This window comes from Zosterops lateralis (assembly GCF_965231275.1).
Source record: "Zosterops lateralis genome assembly, chromosome: 3".
Taxonomy (NCBI): domain Eukaryota; kingdom Metazoa; phylum Chordata; class Aves; order Passeriformes; family Zosteropidae; genus Zosterops; species Zosterops lateralis.
The window spans coordinates 79,476,662-79,498,600 of record NC_139764.1 but is presented as its reverse complement, the minus strand read 5'-3'; the positions used below and the strand labels follow the sequence as shown (position 1 = coordinate 79,498,600).

The window sequence follows — 21,939 nt, the reverse complement described above, 5'->3', positions numbered from 1 at the left end:
ATGATGCTTCCAATTTGTACGGTATCAGACGAGTATCTAAATGTGCATTTTCACATTCACTGTGGCATCTGAGATGACTCCAAAAATCCATCCCTCACTTGCTAGTTGTAGTTCAGTGGATGCATACAATCTATAAGGTACTGAATACAATCAGAATTATGCTTTCATATGATGTTCCTCTAATCTAAACCGTCATGTATCACTATCAAAGAATCTCATCTGGGTCCCCTTAATGAAAAAGCTCTTGCTGATAATTTTTCTTGTCACACGAGATAGCTTAGAGCATGGCATCTATATTTCTCTTGGTCCTCAGCCTCTAAATTCCACCTCTGTGGGACAAAGATCTTGGTTTGAATAATGTTTTTATTTGCTGGTAGGCTTTAGTAGCTTAAAATGTAAATAGAGTCAGAATGATTATATAATAAGATTTGTTCATACTGGCAGGATCATCTGCATATTAAAATAATAAAAACAGAAAGTAAATATAGCAAATATCTCTACTCACTGCCAACAGACAAAAAACGAAAACTGTTTCCTAACTTTGTATCATATTGAATCATGTGCTCAAGCAATGCAAAAGGTAATGCAAAAACCACTGCTTCCACTTCAAGAAGCTATGAAAGACAGGCTGACAAAAAAATAAGAGTGGCACTAAGAAGATTAAGTGTTATACTTTGAAACTGCTTATTTACTGAATTGAACGTTCCATTGCAACATTCCATGTAACAGATTAAAAGGGTAAGCTAGTATAATAGCAAACACCAGGAAATACTCGGTTCATCTATCTTACAATTAGAGTACCCCGTCTTTTCATAATTAATTTTTGTGAGCTGCAATAATCAGCAAAAATTAAAATTTTTTTGATCTACATTAACAAAAATGATGAATTGTAAAATGTATTTTTCACAAGCTTAGGAGACCTGCCATCTGACCTAAATTACTTAATGAAAGAATGACCAACTGAACATGGAGAGCACTGTCAGTAGGATATTGCACCACTACTGAACATACTCCTTCAGGGTTCTGGAGGAAACTCCTCCAGGATTCAGGAAAATGTTTTCTTACACAGAAACCCAGCCAATTTCATTTTGTTTTCATTTATCTCAGGGCTCTGACAGGCAACGATAAACTGAATTCAGCCAAAAATTAGGATCAGATGGTGAACTGAGATTAGTTCTGCAAACTTCTCTCAATCTGACAAAGACAGCAGAAAAAAGTCTCTCCTCATTCTACATCTCTCCCCTATATGATTTAGGAAGCTAGATTATCTGGACCAAGACATTAGCTACTGTAGTCAGGGAATACTTTTTTGTTGTTGTTGAATTTATTCAGTTTCTCATTCAAATGCTCACAGGACATTGACAGAGGGATTGATTTTTGGTCAGGAAACACATGTCCATTACACTGCTTCCCTCCCCCACTTCCCTCAAAAAAGCCAGGAAAGATGTACAATAACTGTAGCTGTCTGCAAAGTCTCTTCCCTAGAGATGGGAATAATGAGCTCTTGGAAATGTTTAAAGCCTACTAAATAAGAAAAGCATCTAGCAATGATCTGGTAAAACAGTTTTAAAGCCATGAGAATCTACTCAATATCTCCAGCACTATTATTTTTAACTAAAACACTAGGACTATAGCCAATTTTGTACTTCTGGAATTATTATTGTTTTATAAATTTATACATATATACACACGTATGCATCTTTTAAAATATCTACATTTCTTGGCATCCCATGTAGACAACTAGGGCTTCAAATCTTCACGATATTCAGCTAAATAATCAAGTCCACACCCATCTCTAAGTATTTGAAGGATAGATGTGTCCAAAATTTTTTCAGTTCCTTTCTTTGTTTGAGCCATTGGAAGAAAAAAAAAAGGCACATGAAGATTTTGCAAATTCATAAATATTATATAATTTCTGGGATAACAACTCAGAAGAGTGATAAGAGACTGTCTCTAGAGATTCCCTCATGAACCCCCTGACTGGGGGCAGGAATAGTGCTCTGAAATAGTTAAAACATTTAAATATAGTGAAGGAAACAGCTTATGCAGTCTGAGTTGTTGTACAATGGCTACGTCGTACAAGCTACTGCACAGCCTAAAGAATAATAATCCCCTACAGACAAACACCACAAATAATAGCCCTGGATGTCCATTTGGCAACTTCCAGACGTTGTTTTTAATCCTTCAATCACCAGCAAAGGCTAGATGCATCACAACAGCTATCCTGCACTAGCCACATGCCGAGGTGGGCTCTTAGATGTAGCACTCAGCAGCGAAACTTTTCCAAGGCTTGGCTTGAGTCTTCAGCAAAAATCCTCAAACAATTCTGAAGCCACAAGCAATAAATGCCATGACCTGAGCTCCAAAGGAATCTCTTCCCTGTAAGGATGAGTGACACTGTGGCTTTCACTCTCTCCAGCAAAAATCTCCTCATCAGCTCTCAGCTTTCGTATCTAGCCCAAAAAAATCTCTTGCCTTTTTTTGTAGCTTCAAAGTACTTTAAAGAAAGACTTTCTTAATACACCAAAGTGGTTTTAGATACTGGAATCTCACATTTTTCATGACCTTCTTGCAATGTTTGCTTGGTGGAATTTGAACACAGATCTAATAAGCTTTGCTGTACAGGACAGCCTGATCTTTATGCCAAGAAACAAACTTTTTCTCATAGAAGTACAGGGCATGTGCTAAGCAGGAATATCTGGAACATACCAGATCCCTGAAAAAGCCAAGTTTTCAAACTAGAGAACCACAAACAAATCATAGAACTCATATTTACTTCACCATTGAGGTCTCCTCAACTAACTGTATAATCCAAAGTGAAAAATATGGACTTCTTTAAACAGAGCCAATGCTCACAGAACATAGAATAGTTCCAGCTGAAAGGGACCTATAGGAGTCATCTATTCTAAGTAATCATCTATTCTATGATTACCTCAGGGCTGACCATAAGTCAAGGCATATTATTAAGGCCATTGCCCAAAAGCCTCTTAAACATTGACATAATGTGCTTCTCTTTCATCCAAGAGATGGCTAGGAAATACAAAAAAGCTTGTTGGTGCAGAAGCAAGGCTGTGCAAAATTTAATGTTTATCTGGATCCCTCTAAACAGATTATTTCTGCATGCCACTTACTTTACCAGAGCAGATCTAACTGGAAGAGACTGAGCAAGCTGTGAAAAAGGGGGCTGCACCCTCAACACTAAGACCAGATGGTTGTTACAGGGAAAACAGGTGTGATCCGTCACTGGAAAGGAAAAGATCCACATGCAAAAAAAGGAAAAAAGGCATGTGGAACAAACCTGACTTTCTCAAATACACGTCCATGTATTTACAGTAAAACTCATTCATAATGACAATATGCTTTTGACCATAATTTCATGTTGCAGGATTAATCAAATGATAGGTATCATCTACAAAAATAGTCCCCACATTTTCTCTTTTTATTTTTGTTTAGTAATAGTGACGACAAATATTTTGAAAGTCTATATAACAGATCTGGAATTATACCAACAAAATTAATAGTGATATATCACCAGTCCTCAGGACAGCAGAATACGTGGTGAAGGTTCTAAGTCTGTATTCACCACACAGCCTTTTTTTTGATATTTTGCAGAATTTAAATCATAAACAGATGCTTGTGGAAAGAAACTGTCTCCTCTTTCTTACATACAATGTATTAATCACTCTAAAATAAGACTATAAAGATAGTATCTTGCTGAGTCCTTTGTACTTAGCAATGTTACTAAATACTTAATTTACATCCCATTTGGGACAAAGCTTAAGAAGCAGAATTTGAGATGTTTCAATGATCCACAAAAACAGTTATAAAAACTATTTAATATTGCTTATTTTTAGTGGGGAGAGTGATAGCAAGGAAATATTAATGAAGCTGAAAACTAACAGTTATTGCTTATCATTTGTTTATCCCTTAATAAGAGAAGGGTGGGAACTGTGGTGTGCTATGACAGAATCAAGCAAGGAGCCAAGGACATGGGACTTAGCCAGAGCATGACAGAGACAGCAGGAGATCATGAAACAAAGTAATTAAAAACCTAAATCTATGTATTTAGAAAACCTGACTTAGAACTGCAAATCAGCAACCCAGGAGGATATAAAAGGGAGAACAGCTGTGATATAGAAGGATTAGTGTTAATTATAGGTGGGAACAAAAATGGCTAAGCACATGGGTAGGATTAGGACAAAAACAAACCTATCCAGAGAGAGGTGAGGTTCATTTTCTCAATTACCAGTGAAGTAGGGTGCTGCCCTGTTAAGCAAAAAACATCCAAGACACATCACACCAGACAAGGTTATTGTCTTTAAAAGCTTCTATCCCTGCCCCAACAAGGAAGGAAAAAAAAAAAATCAAGCAGACCATAAATAATTGTGTCATGACATTCAAAGCCTATCTAAGGTCTATACCATATTAGGGTATAGAATTCTGACATCAGCTGGTCTATCAGAGCTACTTTAATCCACAAAATCTGGCAAACTGCTTTTTTACTCTGGTTGTGGTTTGGGTTTTGGGAGCATTTTCTAGATGTCTTCACTATTCTTAAGCCACAGCATCACTGGGATAGGAGTTGCAGTACTTTAGTGGTGGTGTAGTTCCCCCACTCATCATGGTCCTTGCAGCCAGGAACCTCAGTTTAGAGCCAAAAAGATATAACTCACTGGTGGTCTCACATAGCACACACGAGACAAAAGCATACGAAAAGAACATACCAGAATTTTCTCAGTCGAGGACCATCTCTTATTGCACCCTCTTTCTGAGGACACAGCAGTCATACCTACATTAAGAGTTTCAAACTGACACCTCTGAGCAGCAGAACACTGCACTTTATTGACTAGGAGCTAAGTAAGAAAAAGCAAATGTTAACCTTATTAAAATGAAGGAACTCAGTTTCCTGTAAATGTGACATTTAAGCAAAGTCTTCAACTACAGGCACAGTCTGAATCCCAGTCATCCCAGTCAGGTGCTGCAAGTGAAGAGTGTCCCTAGCATAGATGGTAGTTAAGTCTATAATTACCATACACTGTTTAATATTTCACAATAATAAAAGCAATCTAAGCCAGGTCTATTATGGTACCATCAGTGCTGCTCAGAACTTCAAAATTAGTTCATAGTACCCTCATGCTTTATGACTGACAGATGCATAGCACACTAGAATTGTTTTCCTGCATCCTACTTCTACCAAAAGTTAGCCTCTTCTATTTTAAAAGCATTATACTATCAAAAATGGAGCAAAATTAAAACATTTTCTTTTCTAAAGAAAATAACTACAATTAAAATGGAACTCCTTTCCATTCTAGCCATTCTTATCTAAAGGAGATACTTATTATTGTTTGTACTATCATCCACATTTGATGTCCAAAACTGAACACAGGAGTGGAGTTTGATGCCTTTTTTGAAAAACATTTTTTTCTTTGTGAGGAAGCTGAAGTTAGCCTTGGCCATTTCTCTTAGAATGACTTAACTGCTTCAAAGACATTTCCGTAACCCAGGGGAAGAAATACAATGAAAAAAACCTCAACATTCTGGGCAGTTTAGTTGATATTCATTTTTCACTTTTAGGTTTTACCTTACAGAATGGAGTATTTGTTTAGAACTCTCTTCTCTGATTTCATATTTATAACCTTGCTTTGTTTATGTCAGTGCAGTTCAACTGCATACCTGTAACCCCACTAAAACACCCACATGCAAAACAATCATTTCAAATACTTAGGCACAGAACATTACTTAAAACCTCCATCAGCAATATTGCTGTGTTTATCAGCCAAAAAAGTTACTTAGGTGAATTTTCCCATTTTTTCCAATCACAGCAGGATTTCTAACACAGAAAGAAGGCAAGGCAACAAAATGAGATGAAATTTGAAAACTGTGGCAGTATTTATTCAAGCTCAAACTAGTTTAGTGGTTTTCTTTGGAGCACAGACTATGTTCTTTGTCAAAAATCTGTTTTGTCCCACTTTCTATTAAGTGGTTCTTTGACAATACCTCTGCTCTGTGAGCCAAAACTGCTGCCAACAAGCCTCAACTAACACTATAACTCTGTTCATCTCTTCAGCTGTTTATATTCATATTAGCTCCTTGCTCTTGACCATCTGACCTCCTGCTTCCAAACACAGAGCACAAAAATTTGGTTTAGTACCTTATGCTGCCCTGCATACCTAGAGTTGTATGAAACAGCCACTTCCTTGTCCTCTGAAAACTTCTGAAGTTTGCTCCATAACGTGGTTTTATCCCAATAGGTGCAGTTACAAAATGTCAGAATTACGGAGTTTTTAATACAACCAAAAGCCTGAGAAGCAGAACGATGGCTACCAGACATTGTCAAAGCAGCTCTGCCTGTAGAGTTCAGAGGAGAAGGCATTTGGGACAAACGCACAGCAGTGCCAGTTCTTATGCCCAGAGACCAAGTCTTGGCAGCTGCCTGCCCAGTTGGAGGTGTCTATTAATGCAATAGAGCAGCACAGCTGCAAGAGGCTGAGTAATTCAGGTAGAATGCCAGTTAAAAATGCACAGTGGCTTCTAAACACCACAATCTCCTCACTGATTCTGGATTTTTTGCCAACAAGTCACTTAAATGTCTTTAGGCTATGGGCTTGCAGCATTTGAAGGTGTTGCTGCAATTAAGTGAGGATGTGCAGCTGAATTTGACATCAGGATCATACCCAGTACTCCTCACATATATTATTTCAAAAATGGCCACCATGCATTTTAGTTAACAGCTACAGATGAACAGCTGGTTCCCATTTCAAAATCTGATTTGGAAAATACACAAAACCAGCTGCACTCAGTTCTCTTATCCTGAAAGTATCATTCTTCAAAAATATTTTCCATATATAATTTACAGCTTCTATACTTTTCTGGCAAAGAAAAGAAAACAAGTCCTTAAGACTGTGTAGTCTGGCTTAAACTGAAAAATCACTTATTTTATACAAATTTAGAATAAGTAACAAATTTAACAAAGCATTTCTTTTTATCTGTTACGGCATTCTTAAATCGGCTGGTATAAATGTGTAGGATGCATTATTTAACTAACTGTTTTCCTGGTATAAATTCAGTAAAATCAGTGTTGTCCCACAGCTGAAGAAATGTAGTATTTCAGAAGTCAAACATGTGCTCACATTATAATTAATTTTTCAGAAGAAAATACCATAATAAAAATTTTAATAAAAACTTGATACTGTAAAAAGATCTCCTAATATCCCGCCAGATAAATGGACTCCATAGGTTTTCAGATGACTCCAGGGCTGCCAAATACAAAACCTCTAACAAGACAGGCTTTCTATTCTGCAGCTACTGAAAAAGGCTAGTTTAATTAATTAATTTTAATGGTGCAGAACCAAAGCATATGTAAGAAAGTGGACTTAAATATTATTGCTAAATTCGGAGATTCTCACAGTTGGTTAAAGCATATGAGATATGAGCTTATTGTGAGAACTGTAGGATTTTAGAGACTTGCACAAGTGTTTCCTGTTCTTACACATGGGACCACAAATGCACACCACATCTAGGCAAAAAAGAACCTGATTAAAGATTCTCAAAGCATATACACTACCTGAAATTAACACTAGCTAAGTTCTCTGTGGCAGCTTATGGCTTATTAAAAAAACACTAGTTTTTTCCTGAATTTTTTCTCTTCAGCTCTGAAGACTCTTCTATTACTAGTAATAATCATGATAACATTTCAGTTTATCTAACAGACACAAATAAGCTTGCTCATATTCATATGTTCTGTTGAAAGTTAAATTAACTCTTCTACATGTTTTCTAGATCAGAGCTCTATCCCAAGAAAGAGCAAAGATTCCAAATATCTATTCCACCAAGGTCTTTTAAAATAAGGGGAGAGAAAAAAAAATAAAGGAATTTACTTATAGCAGTAGAAATTAATCACAAAGCAATTATAATCAAATTAAATTTATACATCTTTTAACTAAGTATTTCAGAAATAATCTCTATCGTTCTGTGATGCTAGAAAGGAGGTTTTACTTTTTCCAGCAGTACATAACTCCATTTCTATTAAATTCTGCATAGTTCATTTTGAAAAATCCCTGCCAGCAATCTCTTTCCAGTAGCCATTTAGGCTTACTACTGATCAGCAAGTACATGAACAATTAACTTTGATGATAAAATCCACCATATTCTAAAATGTAGTTCACTAATTATTCTCTCACTGTTTCAAAGATATAATGTTTGAAATAGAAACCAGCTTTCAGGTTTTGTACAAAGTTAGATCCCATTTTTAAAAGGAGAAATATCAGTGACATGGTGCCTGAGATAAAACAGTAATGACTTTTCTCCTGCAGGAGTCAATGCAGGGAGAGCAGCAGAAGTTCTTCCCACTACATTATTAGGAAGATGTAAAAAAATAAGGGAATAAAAAAAAAAGATCTTCAAATAACTCATACCCCAGTCTAGTTTTCAAAATGTGTTCCTTTTTTTCTCTCATATACAACCCCCAGTTATATAATGATGACGCACCAGATCACTATTGTTTCTGGGGATACAATCAGCATCCTTTGGAACTCCAAAAATCTAACTATTAAAAGAAATTCACTTATAGAATTGCAAAGAACTTTTATGATTTAGCAATTAAACAAACAGATTAGCTACACAGATAACATGATTTATTCAGAAGTTGTTAGCACTGGCAGCACTGCTGAGTGTCTGTGAAGTGTCAGTTAACTGCACTTACACATGGTAGCGGGCTGGAAGTGTCATATTGCATTTTTCAGCCATGGGTAATATTTTTTACAGTGGTTTATAAACACCAGTGATTGCTAATGCAAAAATAAGATGTGCATTTGGAATTTCCAAAAAGGGTAAAAAATTGTGCAAATACCAAATACTGTCTCCTTACCCCTAAATTAAAAAAACAACGATTCAGTGAAATGAATCAATTGTGTGATTCTGCAATTAAGAGCATCAGTCGTTAGCTCCCTTCAATTAAGCAAGCTCTCAGTTTGCTTTATTGGCATGAAATTGGTATAGAGAGACTGCAGGGATAGAAGGAGAGAGGCAGTTCCCAGCATTCAACTGATAATGTACACAACTCCAGAATTCAGTTCTGGAACACTTTTGAATTCCATCGCCAAAACCCAGGCAAAGAGTTCATATGACAAGGCTTGCACAGCTGAAAGACTAACAAGGCCATAACCTCAGTATACAGTTAAATACTTGCATTTTACAACTCAGCATTAAATTCCACAGTTAAGCAGCAAAAGAGAATTATCCTGATTTTCAGAAGTGCCGTTTGTCCACACTTCAGTACACTATATGGGTAGGCAAGGACATATGGATTACTACAAGGATTGCAGGATGGCCAGGAAAGCCAGTGAAGTTTCCATTGCAAGACTGAAAAAAAGTTGTTGAGTCTAGCAAGTGCCCTGTCTTGCAACAATCTCAAGGAGCATGGATAATTAAATTCTGGGAATATGCTCATTTGCCTAAACTGAGACTACAGGTCTTTGGCTAATGTCACTGTCAATTTTCAATACAGTGATGACAACACAAAAAAAAGGAGATGCTTGGGTATAAAAAGATCTAAACTTCAGTTCTAGGATATCCTCTGAAGATCCATGGCAATGGATCTATTCTCTCATAATAGATTTTATTTAGAAAGGATACAACTACAATGAAAAACAGTATAAAAATGCAGTTATGCAGCAATTTGCTGACACACACAAAACTTGACATACAAAACAGTGAGCCATGATGGTTTGTTGCTAAATCAGCCAGTGGCAAAGCAAGTCAGTAACAACCAAATGATGAATAGGTTATGTCAGTGATATTAATTAATGGCTTACTATTTGTGGGCAACCAGGCAGCAGAAGCAGCCACGGGTATGGGCTGATCCACTGCCAGGAATCAGGAATCTCAGCAGCAGTATTTTGGGTGGGATACTCTGAATAAAGCACAGCAGTATTGCTCTCTGGTAGAGGTAAAAGACCAAAGAGAGATGAAGCATTGAAATAATCAAATCCAATTAGTCAGACCATCAGTGACTGAAAGTTTTCCTGAGAGCTGATATATAGGTAGAAATACTTCTTGACTTCTAGTGGGAAAGACACAGAGCTGGGACAAAAAGGACAGATAAATTACTGCCTTCTGATGTGAACTGAAGCCAAACTTTTGATATTTTACTTTTACTAGAGTTTCCAAGGCCGGGGGGGAAGAAGGGAAAAAAAAAGAAACTGCTGCTTCTGACAGCCTGGAAAACTACTGTACTTCCGTAACAACAATACAAACCTTGTTAAAATATTACACTCATACAAATTATTCAAATAAATCAACATTCACTCCATTTACAATACAGTGCACCAGCTAACTTCTGTTGGGAATGCTGCCCACCATTTGCTGGAGCTATAAAAGATGAAGGAAAGTAACTGAGATTATCCAGGCCTTTTCCATTTGAAAAATCCCTTTCTAAAATAGTTTGGAGAAGAAAAGACTAGGAACAGCATGTTCTTTGCTTCTTGAGTTTTGAATGGCTGCAGCTAGTCTGGGACATAATTGAGCATTATTAGAACACAAATACATTCAATTTGAGCTCCAGATTCAGTTTTGATACAAGAGGCATATTAAAAATACTAAAATATTCCCTCACTTTCTCTATTTTATCTCAAAACCCAAAATGATAGCCTTCCTTCTCAGTACTGTGTTTGAGGATTTTGTTCCTTTTTGTTTTCTTTAAAGGATGAATGAGGTTTTACTTCTTCAAGGCTCCTCTGCTGATCTTTGCTAAGAATTTCTCTAAGGTCTTGCATCTCAAACACTAAGAAGTCTCTCTCTGCAAATAAACTTGATGTGATTAGGTTCTGTCTATCCTGCTATGATTTTGCTTCACTGACAGACTCACTTCTCCTTATACTACTTACTGCGTCCAGAAAGTCTGTAGAGCATATATCTGTAACATTTCCAGCAACCAGATACAATTTAACCACCAAATGAACCAACAGGAAAGGGAAGAAGAAGGACACAAGGCACTAAATAACAAAATCAAACCAATGAACCAACAAAAATTGCTTGCCTACATTCTTCTTTTTGTGATGTACTTATAAGGATATCCATACTAGGAGTGAATTAATTAATCTACTCCCCCATACATAACAGAACGCACAGAAGCAGGTATCTTCTACCAAGCCTTCTTACGTTCATGTCAGAGTTCCCTGGATCTGGAAACTGAAAGAGTGCCAAATACGCACACAAGCCTCCCATCTCAAGAAACATAGCACAGTTAGTTTACTTCTCTTTTTGCCCTACAGAGGCAGGTGAAGACAATTCCAAGCAGGGTACCCCACAAAGCACAACAGCCAGGGGAAGGGTTCAGGGTCCCTTAACAACCCTCCTAGAGATGGCATCATGTGTTGACAATCTAAATGTTGCAAGTGGAATCAGTTACAAGTCATCATGGTTAATCACAAAATTTGAAGATTCTCCTCAGGCAAACCATCATAGTTGCTTGAACTATTATAACAAAATAAACCCTGATTATGAAACTTTTTGAGTTTTCCTCTTCCACAGTACTGTCCTTATCCAAAGAAACAGTTCCTCGTTTAAAACCACAATGTGGGGTTTTTTTTCATTCCAAGAGCTTTTTTTAATAGTCAAACAAGCTAAGGAACCTTCTGAATAGCCTTATCTTGTGATTATAAAAACGCCCACATGGGAGTCTAGGTGGGCAAGGAAGCCTGGACCCAGATAGTTTCAGAAAGAATGCAAACCCATCAACAACTGGAAATGAATCTCAGATGTAAACATGGGAAGGAACAAGAGCAGGTTAAAAGAGCAATTGTAGCTGTAGTCAAGGCAGCCTACAGGCTACTGCTGAAGGTCCCATCTTTCTTGTCTCCTGCTGTCTGCAGTGAGAAATTAATATTCACTGCATGGTGCAAGGAGCACGCAGGCATAGACTTGAAAAACTGCTTCAAAAGGCCTAAGTTCCAATCAGGGAAAAAAATCTCCATAGAGAAAGATCTTCACTAAGACTGCCATAGGAGGGAGTTGTTGCAGCAGCATTTCTTCCTGCACACTTTCTGACAGCCACTTTAGCTTGATCAATATGGGAACATATAGGCATGATATAAGTCTTGGTCTTGCACCACTATAGTGCAAAAGAGGACAGAGGCACCAATGCTCTCACAACCTGTACTTGGACATACTGTCAGAATGCCTATGTGGTCCAACCACTCCCTTAATGATGCAAAGCTCTATGCACCTTAGAAGTTGACTTCTTGCCAGTACATTCTCTTGCCAAAAGTAAGGGCTGTATGAATTAATTAGTCACAAATTGAACTATATTCTAATGTAAGCTACTAAATGAAAACAGCTATTAAAATATTTTTCTAGTTTTGATTTTGTGGATATAGTGCTTTTATAGTTGTTCTCAAAGTCAACTAAACCATATTTACCATAAAACACTGCTTTAAAGTAGTACATGAAGTGAAATGAAATACTGCTACCATCTGTGAATAATGCAATCAGGCAAATGAGGAATAATGACTACATCATGGTAATTTAGGATGGAACACAGTGAATTACAATTGTCAGCAGCTTGGTTTATAGCTCACAAACTTGAGAAAAGCACAGCATAAAGAAAGAGTGGGGAAGGATTTAATCAAAATATCATTACAGAAGAGAATGTGAACGACACATGGCATTACTTTTCAAGAGTTCGCCATTATTATTTGTATCTTGAAGTGTAACCGAAAACTTACCATCACACATACAGAGAAAGATAATTTCAGTGACACAGGGCTGCTCATATGCATCACAAATGCACGGAGTTTAGCTCTTAAAAGAGTAATAAATAATTCCATCTAACTCTTTAGGGTTGTGGTAGTTAGGCAAGAAAATAATCTATGGAAATTCCACCAGATTCTTTCCATTTTCTAAGTTTCCTATCTGTTCATAGGCCAGAGGTGCAAGTCAGTATTTTCCCTGCCCAGTATAATGACTTTTATTGGGGATGATCTGCAGCAGAAAGCGAGCTGGTAGGATGTTGTTATTCCCTACTCTTACATTCTTTTGACGGGTTCAGGGTGGAAGTTATCTTTACCAGATTTGTGAAAATGAAATATCCTTTAAAATAGGGAAAATATTTCCATACTCTTTAAATCTACTTCTTCCATTAGACAAGGAAATTCATGTCCCCGTTATTGAAAAGATGCTTTTTTCCTCTCCTTTCATTTCTTGTTCCACCTCTATTCTACGTAATTTTCCCCTCAAGCATTTCCATAATCCTTTCACTGTTGTACATGAATACCTCTTGGCCACTGATATATTTCTCTTTGCATCATCACAGTCACACAGAGAAGAAATAGGAACTGGAATAAAAACACAGAGCTATTTTCTCTGGTTAAACAGGAAGCTTTGGTGGATCAATCCCAGCTACCAAAGTGTTGTTTAGCAATCCCTCCTCTAAAAGTTTCCTCTGTAAACACAGACATTTAAGAACAACTTGTCATTTGGAAAAATTTACTTGTCTGTATAAAATGTTTTATGACCCATTTCTTAATAGGGCAGAAACTTAAACATTTCTGAATTCCAGTTGGTATTATGTTCTTCACTGATGGAGACAACTGTCCATTTTTTTCTCCTGTTATAAAATATTCCTTCCACTTAGAATATTCCTGCTCCTCTAAATTACTTCACTGACACAAAAGCAAGAACCACCTGGTAATGCCCAGGGAAATTACAGTATCTGCTCTCAGAGAGGATAGCTGCTGGCAGCTTGATATGTATTATCAATATATGTATATCAATATATGATATACTATCATATATCAATAAGATATACGTATGTAAATAAATCAAAGCTGTTCACTGGATCTTTTTCACCAGAAATCCAGATACTTTCCATATGTTTCTGCCTTCTCTCATCTGGGAAAAATCATAATGTACTTGTTCCATTCTGCCATGATAGTACACTGGATACTGTACCAAAATCTTTTAGTAATGATTAGTTTAAGTTTTGGGGTTGTTGGTTTGGTTTGGGTTTTTGTTTTTTTCTTTTAATCCTGACTCTTTAATGAATAATTTTGTTTCATAAGAAGAACATTTTTGGGGTGAATATCCATAGAGGCTGAGAAGAGGTAAGTATTGCAGTTGACGAAACTATACCTTTTTATAAAGCATTTTCTTTATTATTATGCCATTTGCGGTATAAAGGTGACTTTTCAACAAGAAACACTATAGATTATGCTGCATCATCTTATAAAAATCTAGATTTTCAAAATTTAACAATCAATCCAGATGACATCTAGGAAAATTCCCTGGAAGCCAATAAAAAGCCTTTACAGAGTGTACTGCCCTGTACTGCTGCCCCCTCCTTGCTCCCAGGCAATGCTTCTAAAACCTGGCTCTCACTTCTGTTAGCATTTGGCCTCTCTGGAGAATTATGAAGGTGAAAAAGATCTAAAATAGGTATTTCACATAGCTTTCCGACTTGAAAATATCTGTCATCACCCTGTCTTTAATTTAGACTTATTAAAAATACATGACAGCCTCATGCTTTACAATGTTCATGATTATGTATGTCTTGGAGATGTACTGAAAACACCACAACATCAGATTTCATCAGAATTTATCCCATTCCCAGAACTGATTAGGCAGTGCTAAATAAGAAAGCCTCTCTTGGAGCACCATGGCAATAACCAATAATAAATATGATTAAGATAAAAAGTAACAGACCAAACATGCATCTAAGATTAGCAAAGCAATACTTGATCAGTGAAATAGCCAGCAGAAGGCCAAGAAAAATGAAGAGGAAAAACATAATAGAAACTTTCATAAGGAAAAAATAACTATCATGTAACCAAAGTATACAATTACCTAGATCCCCACAATAAAGGGAATCATGACCTGCATGTTTAACAGTCAGACCTGTTAAGCCAGAAATCAGTTGTAGGTGCTGAGTCTGTCAGCGGCACATTAAACACAAATCTGAATTTAGGGAAATGTAAAATTATTGACTTGATTTTGATTTAAATACATCACTTTTCCCTTCACCTTAGCAAATGGCTATCATAATGAATGTAGGTTTCACACTACAGGCAAAACACTTTACAAGTAAACCACATAAAGTTGGAATTACAATTTTTAAATGCTGCACTTCAAACATGAACTTCAACTACTGCTGACCATGACAGATTTAGCTGAGAACAAAGTGATCTTTCAGAAGGTCAAGCAAACACAAATTGCTTAAAATTACAGAGCTTTAAAGTAAAAAGTAAAATTGCTCAAAATTACAGAGCTTTAAGTAAAAAGTGCATGTCAACCAAACCTTCAAACATTACTGAAATAATCTGCTTGACTCTGATTATTTCCTTTAGTATGAACAGTGGCTCATTTTAAAGAAAGGGCAAGTTAGAGAATGCATTATGTTAAAGATTCTCAAAACATACACCACAGAGCAATTTCTAATGCTCTGAACATTCTTTTAGGGAGGTGACTCTACTAGGAAAGTTCATCAATGTTATCTGGAAGGGAATATTCAGCAGAGTAGGAAACATACAACAGGATAGAGTCAAACCAGTAACTTCCATAGGAAGATTATGAACAGTGGGGATGTGGGGATGATGGGGAAGAGTATAGTAGTACATGAAGGAGTATGTCTTTCAGGCACAGAAATTAATACTACCAGCTTAGCCAAGTTTCTTTTGCACAGCAATCATGACAGAAAGAACAGAAGTTGTGTATGTCCAGGTAAGGTGTCAAATGCAGATGGGGCACAAGGCAAGACTGAGGAGCTGGAAAGTATTTCCAGGTTCTACAGCTCAGCCTCATCTTTGGGAGGCAGATGCAGAAAACACATTCCTCTAAGGATCCTGGCAGTTGAGCTATTTTAGATATACACATAGAATGCAGAGCTAGAACTCTAAATATTTTAGCAAATAAGGAAAATATGAGCAAACGTGTTATTTGACATGCAAGGAGAACTATTTTCTGCATCACAGTCTAATAATAAATTTAACTACTTTCTGCATAGGAAAAGAGAAACAGTGAAAGAGCTGGCTTAGTGTAGGTCCATACCATGACATTTAAAATTAAAACACTTCAGTGTTTGAAGCCTAGTCCTGTCATGGGTTTGGTGGGGGCAGAGGCAGGGGTTGCCAAGTATGCTAGCTTCTTTTAGGCTGCTGACATCTCATGTATGAAATCATGGAGACAGAGAAGATCATGTAGGCGCAGCACTAGATACAGAAAATTATTGGGCAAATATTTATCTAAATCTTGAAAAAGAAGTTTGAAACGTTATTTATATTCAGATGAATTTTATTGCTCATATAAGTCATTAAACTGCAATATTGAAGGTAAATAGTTAAGGCAGTTATAAACTCATAAAATACTTCGCTCAAAATAAAAATTATCTGGAACCTAACAACTCTGTCATCTTTTCATAAACTACAGACCTTTATTTCTCTCAAGATGAAGTTCACAGTGGAATTCACCCATCAGTAGCACGGATATATCACTTACCTTGCAGTCACAGCTTCCATGAATTCATCAAGAAGATCATCGTAGGCTTGACCTCTAATTCTCTTGTGTCTCAGCCCAATATACAAAGGATCTTTCAGCAATGTCTGTTGAAAAAAAAAGTTTGAACTATTACATGAGCAAGTTACAATACTACACTCTTAGTTAATAAGAAGGGGACAAAAATACAGTGTTTGAGGATTAACCCAAGCATATGAAGTACATATCAATTTATCCACCTCTACATTATGACCCAAGAAACATGAAGTGATTAAAGAAACACCCTTTTGTATCAAGGAAAAGGGATACCCTAGTCTCAAAGCAAGTGTATCGTTTCCAAGTGAAAATGTAAAGTTTACTCTGGGATGTCAGGTTTCAAAAGTATCTTTTAAAGCTTTAGTTTGTAATTTTCTATTTTTCTTTTATATCCTGAAAGTGCTCTGACATTTTAAAGGAGCCATTTTCCTTCATTTTATCATAATCTTTCACAAATCTCTGCCATCATTTCAACTGTGTTGATGAGCTGATACTCAAAAAAATGAGCTGTTTTCTAAAATTTAGTACGTTAAAACATACCAACCCTTTGCCCTTTTCCTTCCAAACTTATTAGATTATCAGTTTACATTCTTGAATTCTTCATTTCAGCTATCCAGGTTCCATCGGTTGGATTTCTGAATTTGCTTAAATCTTGTACTACTTCTTTCTTTAGCTTTACATTCCATACTTCCCATAAAAACATTAAGCCTGTATCATTCCATGTCTTCACTACTAGAAGGTCTGATGTATTTCCAAATTTTAACTTACAAATTACTAAATCTGTACTTCTCCACAGCAAGTCTCACACTTTCATTGGCTCTCCCAGGAACTCAGGTATAAAGACACTCTTTGTTATTATTTCTCATATGCCTCTGAAAACAAGCTAATTTCCCCATTGTATATAGTGTGCAATCCTCCCACACGTTCCCAAACAGCTTGTAGAACAGGTCAGAAACATGACTAAACATTTTTCATCCAAAAACAAGCTACAAACTCAAGAGCATGGCAGAAATATTTTGTACATCACCTTCAACTAGAAAAATATTGTAAAGAAAAATACAGACCAACTCGCCTTTCCAAGAGAGAGTCTCCAGAATGCAAAATGAAGCAAAAAGTCTGGAAAGCTTTCTCTGCCTGACCCAGACTGGGAAACAGAAATCTGATTTCTGAATTTTAGAGAAGTGCTTAAATTCCCATCCCAGCTTTTTTTTACACTGTAAAACTGAAAAAAAAAATCCTCTGGGTGACAAGCCCCTGTTAAAGAATTATTTGAATCAGTATGTAACTTAAAATCTTTGATGGTATTCTGACTCGTGATGCAGACCTATAGACAGAGATGTTTATTTCTCTCTCGCTTTTCCCTCCACTTCCACAAAGATGTAAAGAACTAAGATTAGAATGTTTTAAAAAATCAAGTAGGTTTAAAAGCTGAATTTTCTTGCTAAATAAAACTTGCTAAATTAATCACCAATTCAGAACAATTTGTAATACATTACTTACAGCCATTCAGAAGTTGTAAGTTCAGCTTTTTTGAAGTGAAACGCAAATAAAGCTCAGAATTAAAATTACTTTGTAAATGAAGGTGACGTCATTACACAGTATTTTATTTATTCCCTTTACCAACACACTTTAGCATTCATGTCTAAGTAGCATATTTTTTTTCAGAAATAATTTTGCCTGTGTAGTCACATTATCCTAAATATTCTAGCAGCAAAATCAAAATAATAATTCTGTACCTATTCTAGATACTTCAGGAAAAGTTGGCAAGAGTCTGATCTAGTATTTGTCAAATATACCTTTTGATAGTCTTCTTGTTTTGATATAATCACTTCAAACTTTGTAGTCAAGAACTATTTCTGAAATTATTTTTTCATTTCCATTTTGAATTTGTCTAGTTATTAAAAAATGACCTCAAGAAAGTCTGAAAAATCAAGGATAAATTTATGTATCTGGGAGATAAAAATTCACAGGAAGGGCAAAATAGCTTTTAAACAACAGGCAATCTTCAGGCAATTTTGGAGAGCCCATATGAGTTGTCTCATGCTTCCCACCAGACTGAGCACACAAGGCTGGAAAGAAGAACTGCCAAGCCTCAGGAGCCTCTGTCAGAAACATCACAGTTGGACTCAGAAACAGCAATCTTATTTCTAGGATCCCATTGCTGCAGTTTTCCATGCCAGTAGGCTACTGCTATTCCATGTCCTATGCATGGATATCATACGTTCCACTGTCAATTCAGAGTAAATAACTTAATCCCCTTCCAATTCCCCTAATTTTTCTTCCTAAATTCATTTGCTCTTTTCAAAGAACTTTCACAAGCTTTTTATTAAGCAATGTCTGTTTTCTCATTTTATAAAACAATGCTCAAAATGAAAAAAAAAGAAATCTTCAGTCCTTTTATTTTTTAAATTCTGAAGACATGTTTCTAAAACACTTTGCAGCCAGATGGAATCGGTCATATTCCTTCAAGAAGGCAGTTTAGATGGGCAGTGATTCTGTGAAAGTTTGAGAAACAGGCATCACATTACTCTGTTCAAACAGTGCTAAACCAGCCATGGGTCTGCCTTGAAACGTACATCGGCTCTTATACTCCTTTTGCTACTTCTGCATTCTTCATGTCTGTGAGTATTTAAATCTATAGTCAACACAGAAACTCAGAACTCCAAAGGAGCTCCATTTATAGGACCACTGCTTGAGTTTATTCACCTATCTTTGATGTTGAAATTTAATGTGAAATATTTAAAACAATTATTACAGTCTTTCTGGTCTAGCCTGGGAAGTCTCACAAGCAGAGACAATTAATTCAGCCACACATCTCTGATGAAAAGCTTGGCCAGCTATATACTTAAGAATTTAAAATTCCTTTACAGCTCAGTGCATTCTGCTTAACAAACGTTACAGTTTGACATGAAATAGCCCCAAAAAGTTCCTTTATGGTCCTGTTTGGAAAAACGTATGAAGAAACCCGTGGCAGACACAAAAGAATGAAACATTCAGCAAGTGAAAAGAACAGTGGTCACGTCTGCGCCCTGAGTGGCAAACCATTGTGGAGCTGCTCCCTTTCCAAAGGCCACTGAAGAATGAATAAGCTGCTTAAGCACATTATCCCCTTATTCAGGTCAACACCATGCAAACCAGGACCGTGGTGCTTGGTTTTTTTTAGAGGGTTCACACATCTTGAGAGATTAACATTTGCTACCAACTATTTCATGGTTTTCAAAACAGATTACCAAAAAAAAAGTTCCCTCGTACAAACGAGTATGTCAAACTGACATGATGATTAGGTACTTTTCCTCAATGACTGGGATTTCTTTTGTTACCCAGCTTGTTGTCAAAGCTTAAACTTTGTTTTGTTCTTTTGGAAATCAAATCTCCCTCAAAACATAACTCTCCTTTTTCCAGGTTAGTGGGTTCGTTATGCATAATTTGATGCCAGCTTGTTTTTAGACATGTTTATTCTAAGACTAAAGAAAGTTCTGAAACATTTAAGTTTACCAATGTGGTACATTCAAGCTTTAACAGAAATAGTGTTTTCTAAGAATAAAGGGCTTATTTGAAGTTCTGGTAGTGGAAATATCATGTAGATCTATTTAGAATTAGCTGTGCAAAATAACGAGTTCTTTGAAGCACCACCTGAGCGCATTAAAACTGTAATGGCCTTTGGGAGTTTTAAGAAAAAGGCAAAGCGTTTATGCCATCTTACTCAAAGAGATCAGCAAACCATCAAAGTTCAAGCAAGGCTGAGCTATGCACCTGGCTCTAATTTAGCTACAAAAGCCAAACCAGTGAGAAACAGAAAATTGCACACTTAAATATTTCATCAGTTGAGCACAAACACGCTGAAATGTCATTTATTCCCAAACTTGGCAGTGAGATGTTTCTTTGGAACAAATATATCCTTTAGTGAACAGCTTCATGGAAAATTGTAGGGGAACATCTGCAAGACCCTGAGACTTTCCACTGACCAAGATGGAGCAGAGATAGTTCATAATCAGTCAGTGCTACCTAGACAGTGTTTGGTGTATGGTAATGCTTCAGAGTAGCAACTAACCCCACCCCACTAAAATGCCAAAACCCTCCAGCAGTTCTACAATGGGAAATGATTTGCACTAGAGCCGCAATTACAGAGTAAAAAGAGAACTGTATTTGTATGGGACATCTGAAGCTTTGGGACAAAGACATGCCACATGCCAGAAATTAAACACATTTCAGAGCATGATTCGTCCAACAGGGCACACAGTTACCAAGAACACCACGGGGAGACCACTGTTTTTTCAAGTCTTTATATTTTCTTACACTAATACACTGTAAATTCTTTTCATAACTTTCTTGTGTCAATTTTAACAGGTTGGGGAAGGGCTAGTGAGTACACAAAGGTTTCTATTTTCCAGGAAAGTTGCATATTCCAAACTTTTATTTTTGTTCCATAAGATTGAAATTTCACTTGATGTGTGATGTGAAATACTCTTCAATAAAAACAGTTAGCCGGTTAGGAACATGCCAATATTTTTGACTTAGCTTCAACTTCCATCAATACTCATTACCCAGCAATCAATCTGCATTCATTGAAACTTTCAGTTTGTAAGCACTAACATGCTGAATCACAATTTTCTGTCCTTCAAGAACTGCTTACAGCAGTTTTCACGGCATTAGAAAGAGTGTATAAGAATTCAATTTATATTATACTAGAAGGCCTTTATTTTCTTTGAATAAGCTTTTTTTGAAATTTGAAATACAGGATGATGCCCTTAAAATGTGTAACAAATTCTGTGTTTCCAAACGCTAAGTGAATTTTGGATGAGTTAAATGCTACTAATTGGGTTTGAGGGCATAGAATACTTTGCAAAAAATAAATTGCATCATCAAAGAACTAAAGATTTTTTCTGTAATTTTGTTTTCTTTGAATTACACTAGCCCTATGACATACTCACTAGGAAAAGATCATGGCCCCTCCTATCTAAACACCAGACCTTCATCAACATATTTGCAAATGTTAGAAAGGGGCCTTTTGCACAAGAAAAAAAGGAGCCTTATTTTCTGTTTCTCCCTAAAAGAAGGAGATCTCATACTTGGAAGTCTCAGCTAACACTTTATCCAGACATCCTCATGACAGGTACTGGCATACAGACCAGTAGCTCTCTTTGTCCCTCAGTTTCCTCTATGGGTTCTTCCATAGGACCAGATGTCACAAAAGATCCCAAAATAGGAGGCCAAAACTGGGTATCACAATGGGTCATTCTAGCTATAAAAAAAAAGGAGGAAAAACCCTGGACATGAGTTTTAACAGTTGAGCCCAGCTGTGCTCACCTTGCCAAAACCAACTGCCTGTCAGTTCTTTAGAGACAAAGATACAGCCATACTATAATTACTATTTTCCCACCTGTAACCCTAAAAACATCACTGAAAATAGTCCCTTTTCTG

At 36.5% G+C, this 21,939-nt stretch overlaps 1 protein-coding gene across 1 annotated transcript in view; it reads right to left on the bottom strand.

Annotated features, from left to right (window-relative positions):
• The window catches only part of ME1 (malic enzyme 1), a 154,549-nt gene that overhangs the window by 51,206 nt on the left and 81,404 nt on the right, over positions 1-21,939 (bottom strand). Inside the window, exon 6 of the mRNA XM_083857013.1 lies at positions 16,486-16,589. Within this exon, the coding sequence (XP_083713139.1) occupies positions 16,486-16,589 (104 nt within the window). The remainder of the gene's footprint in view (positions 1-16,485; positions 16,590-21,939) is intronic.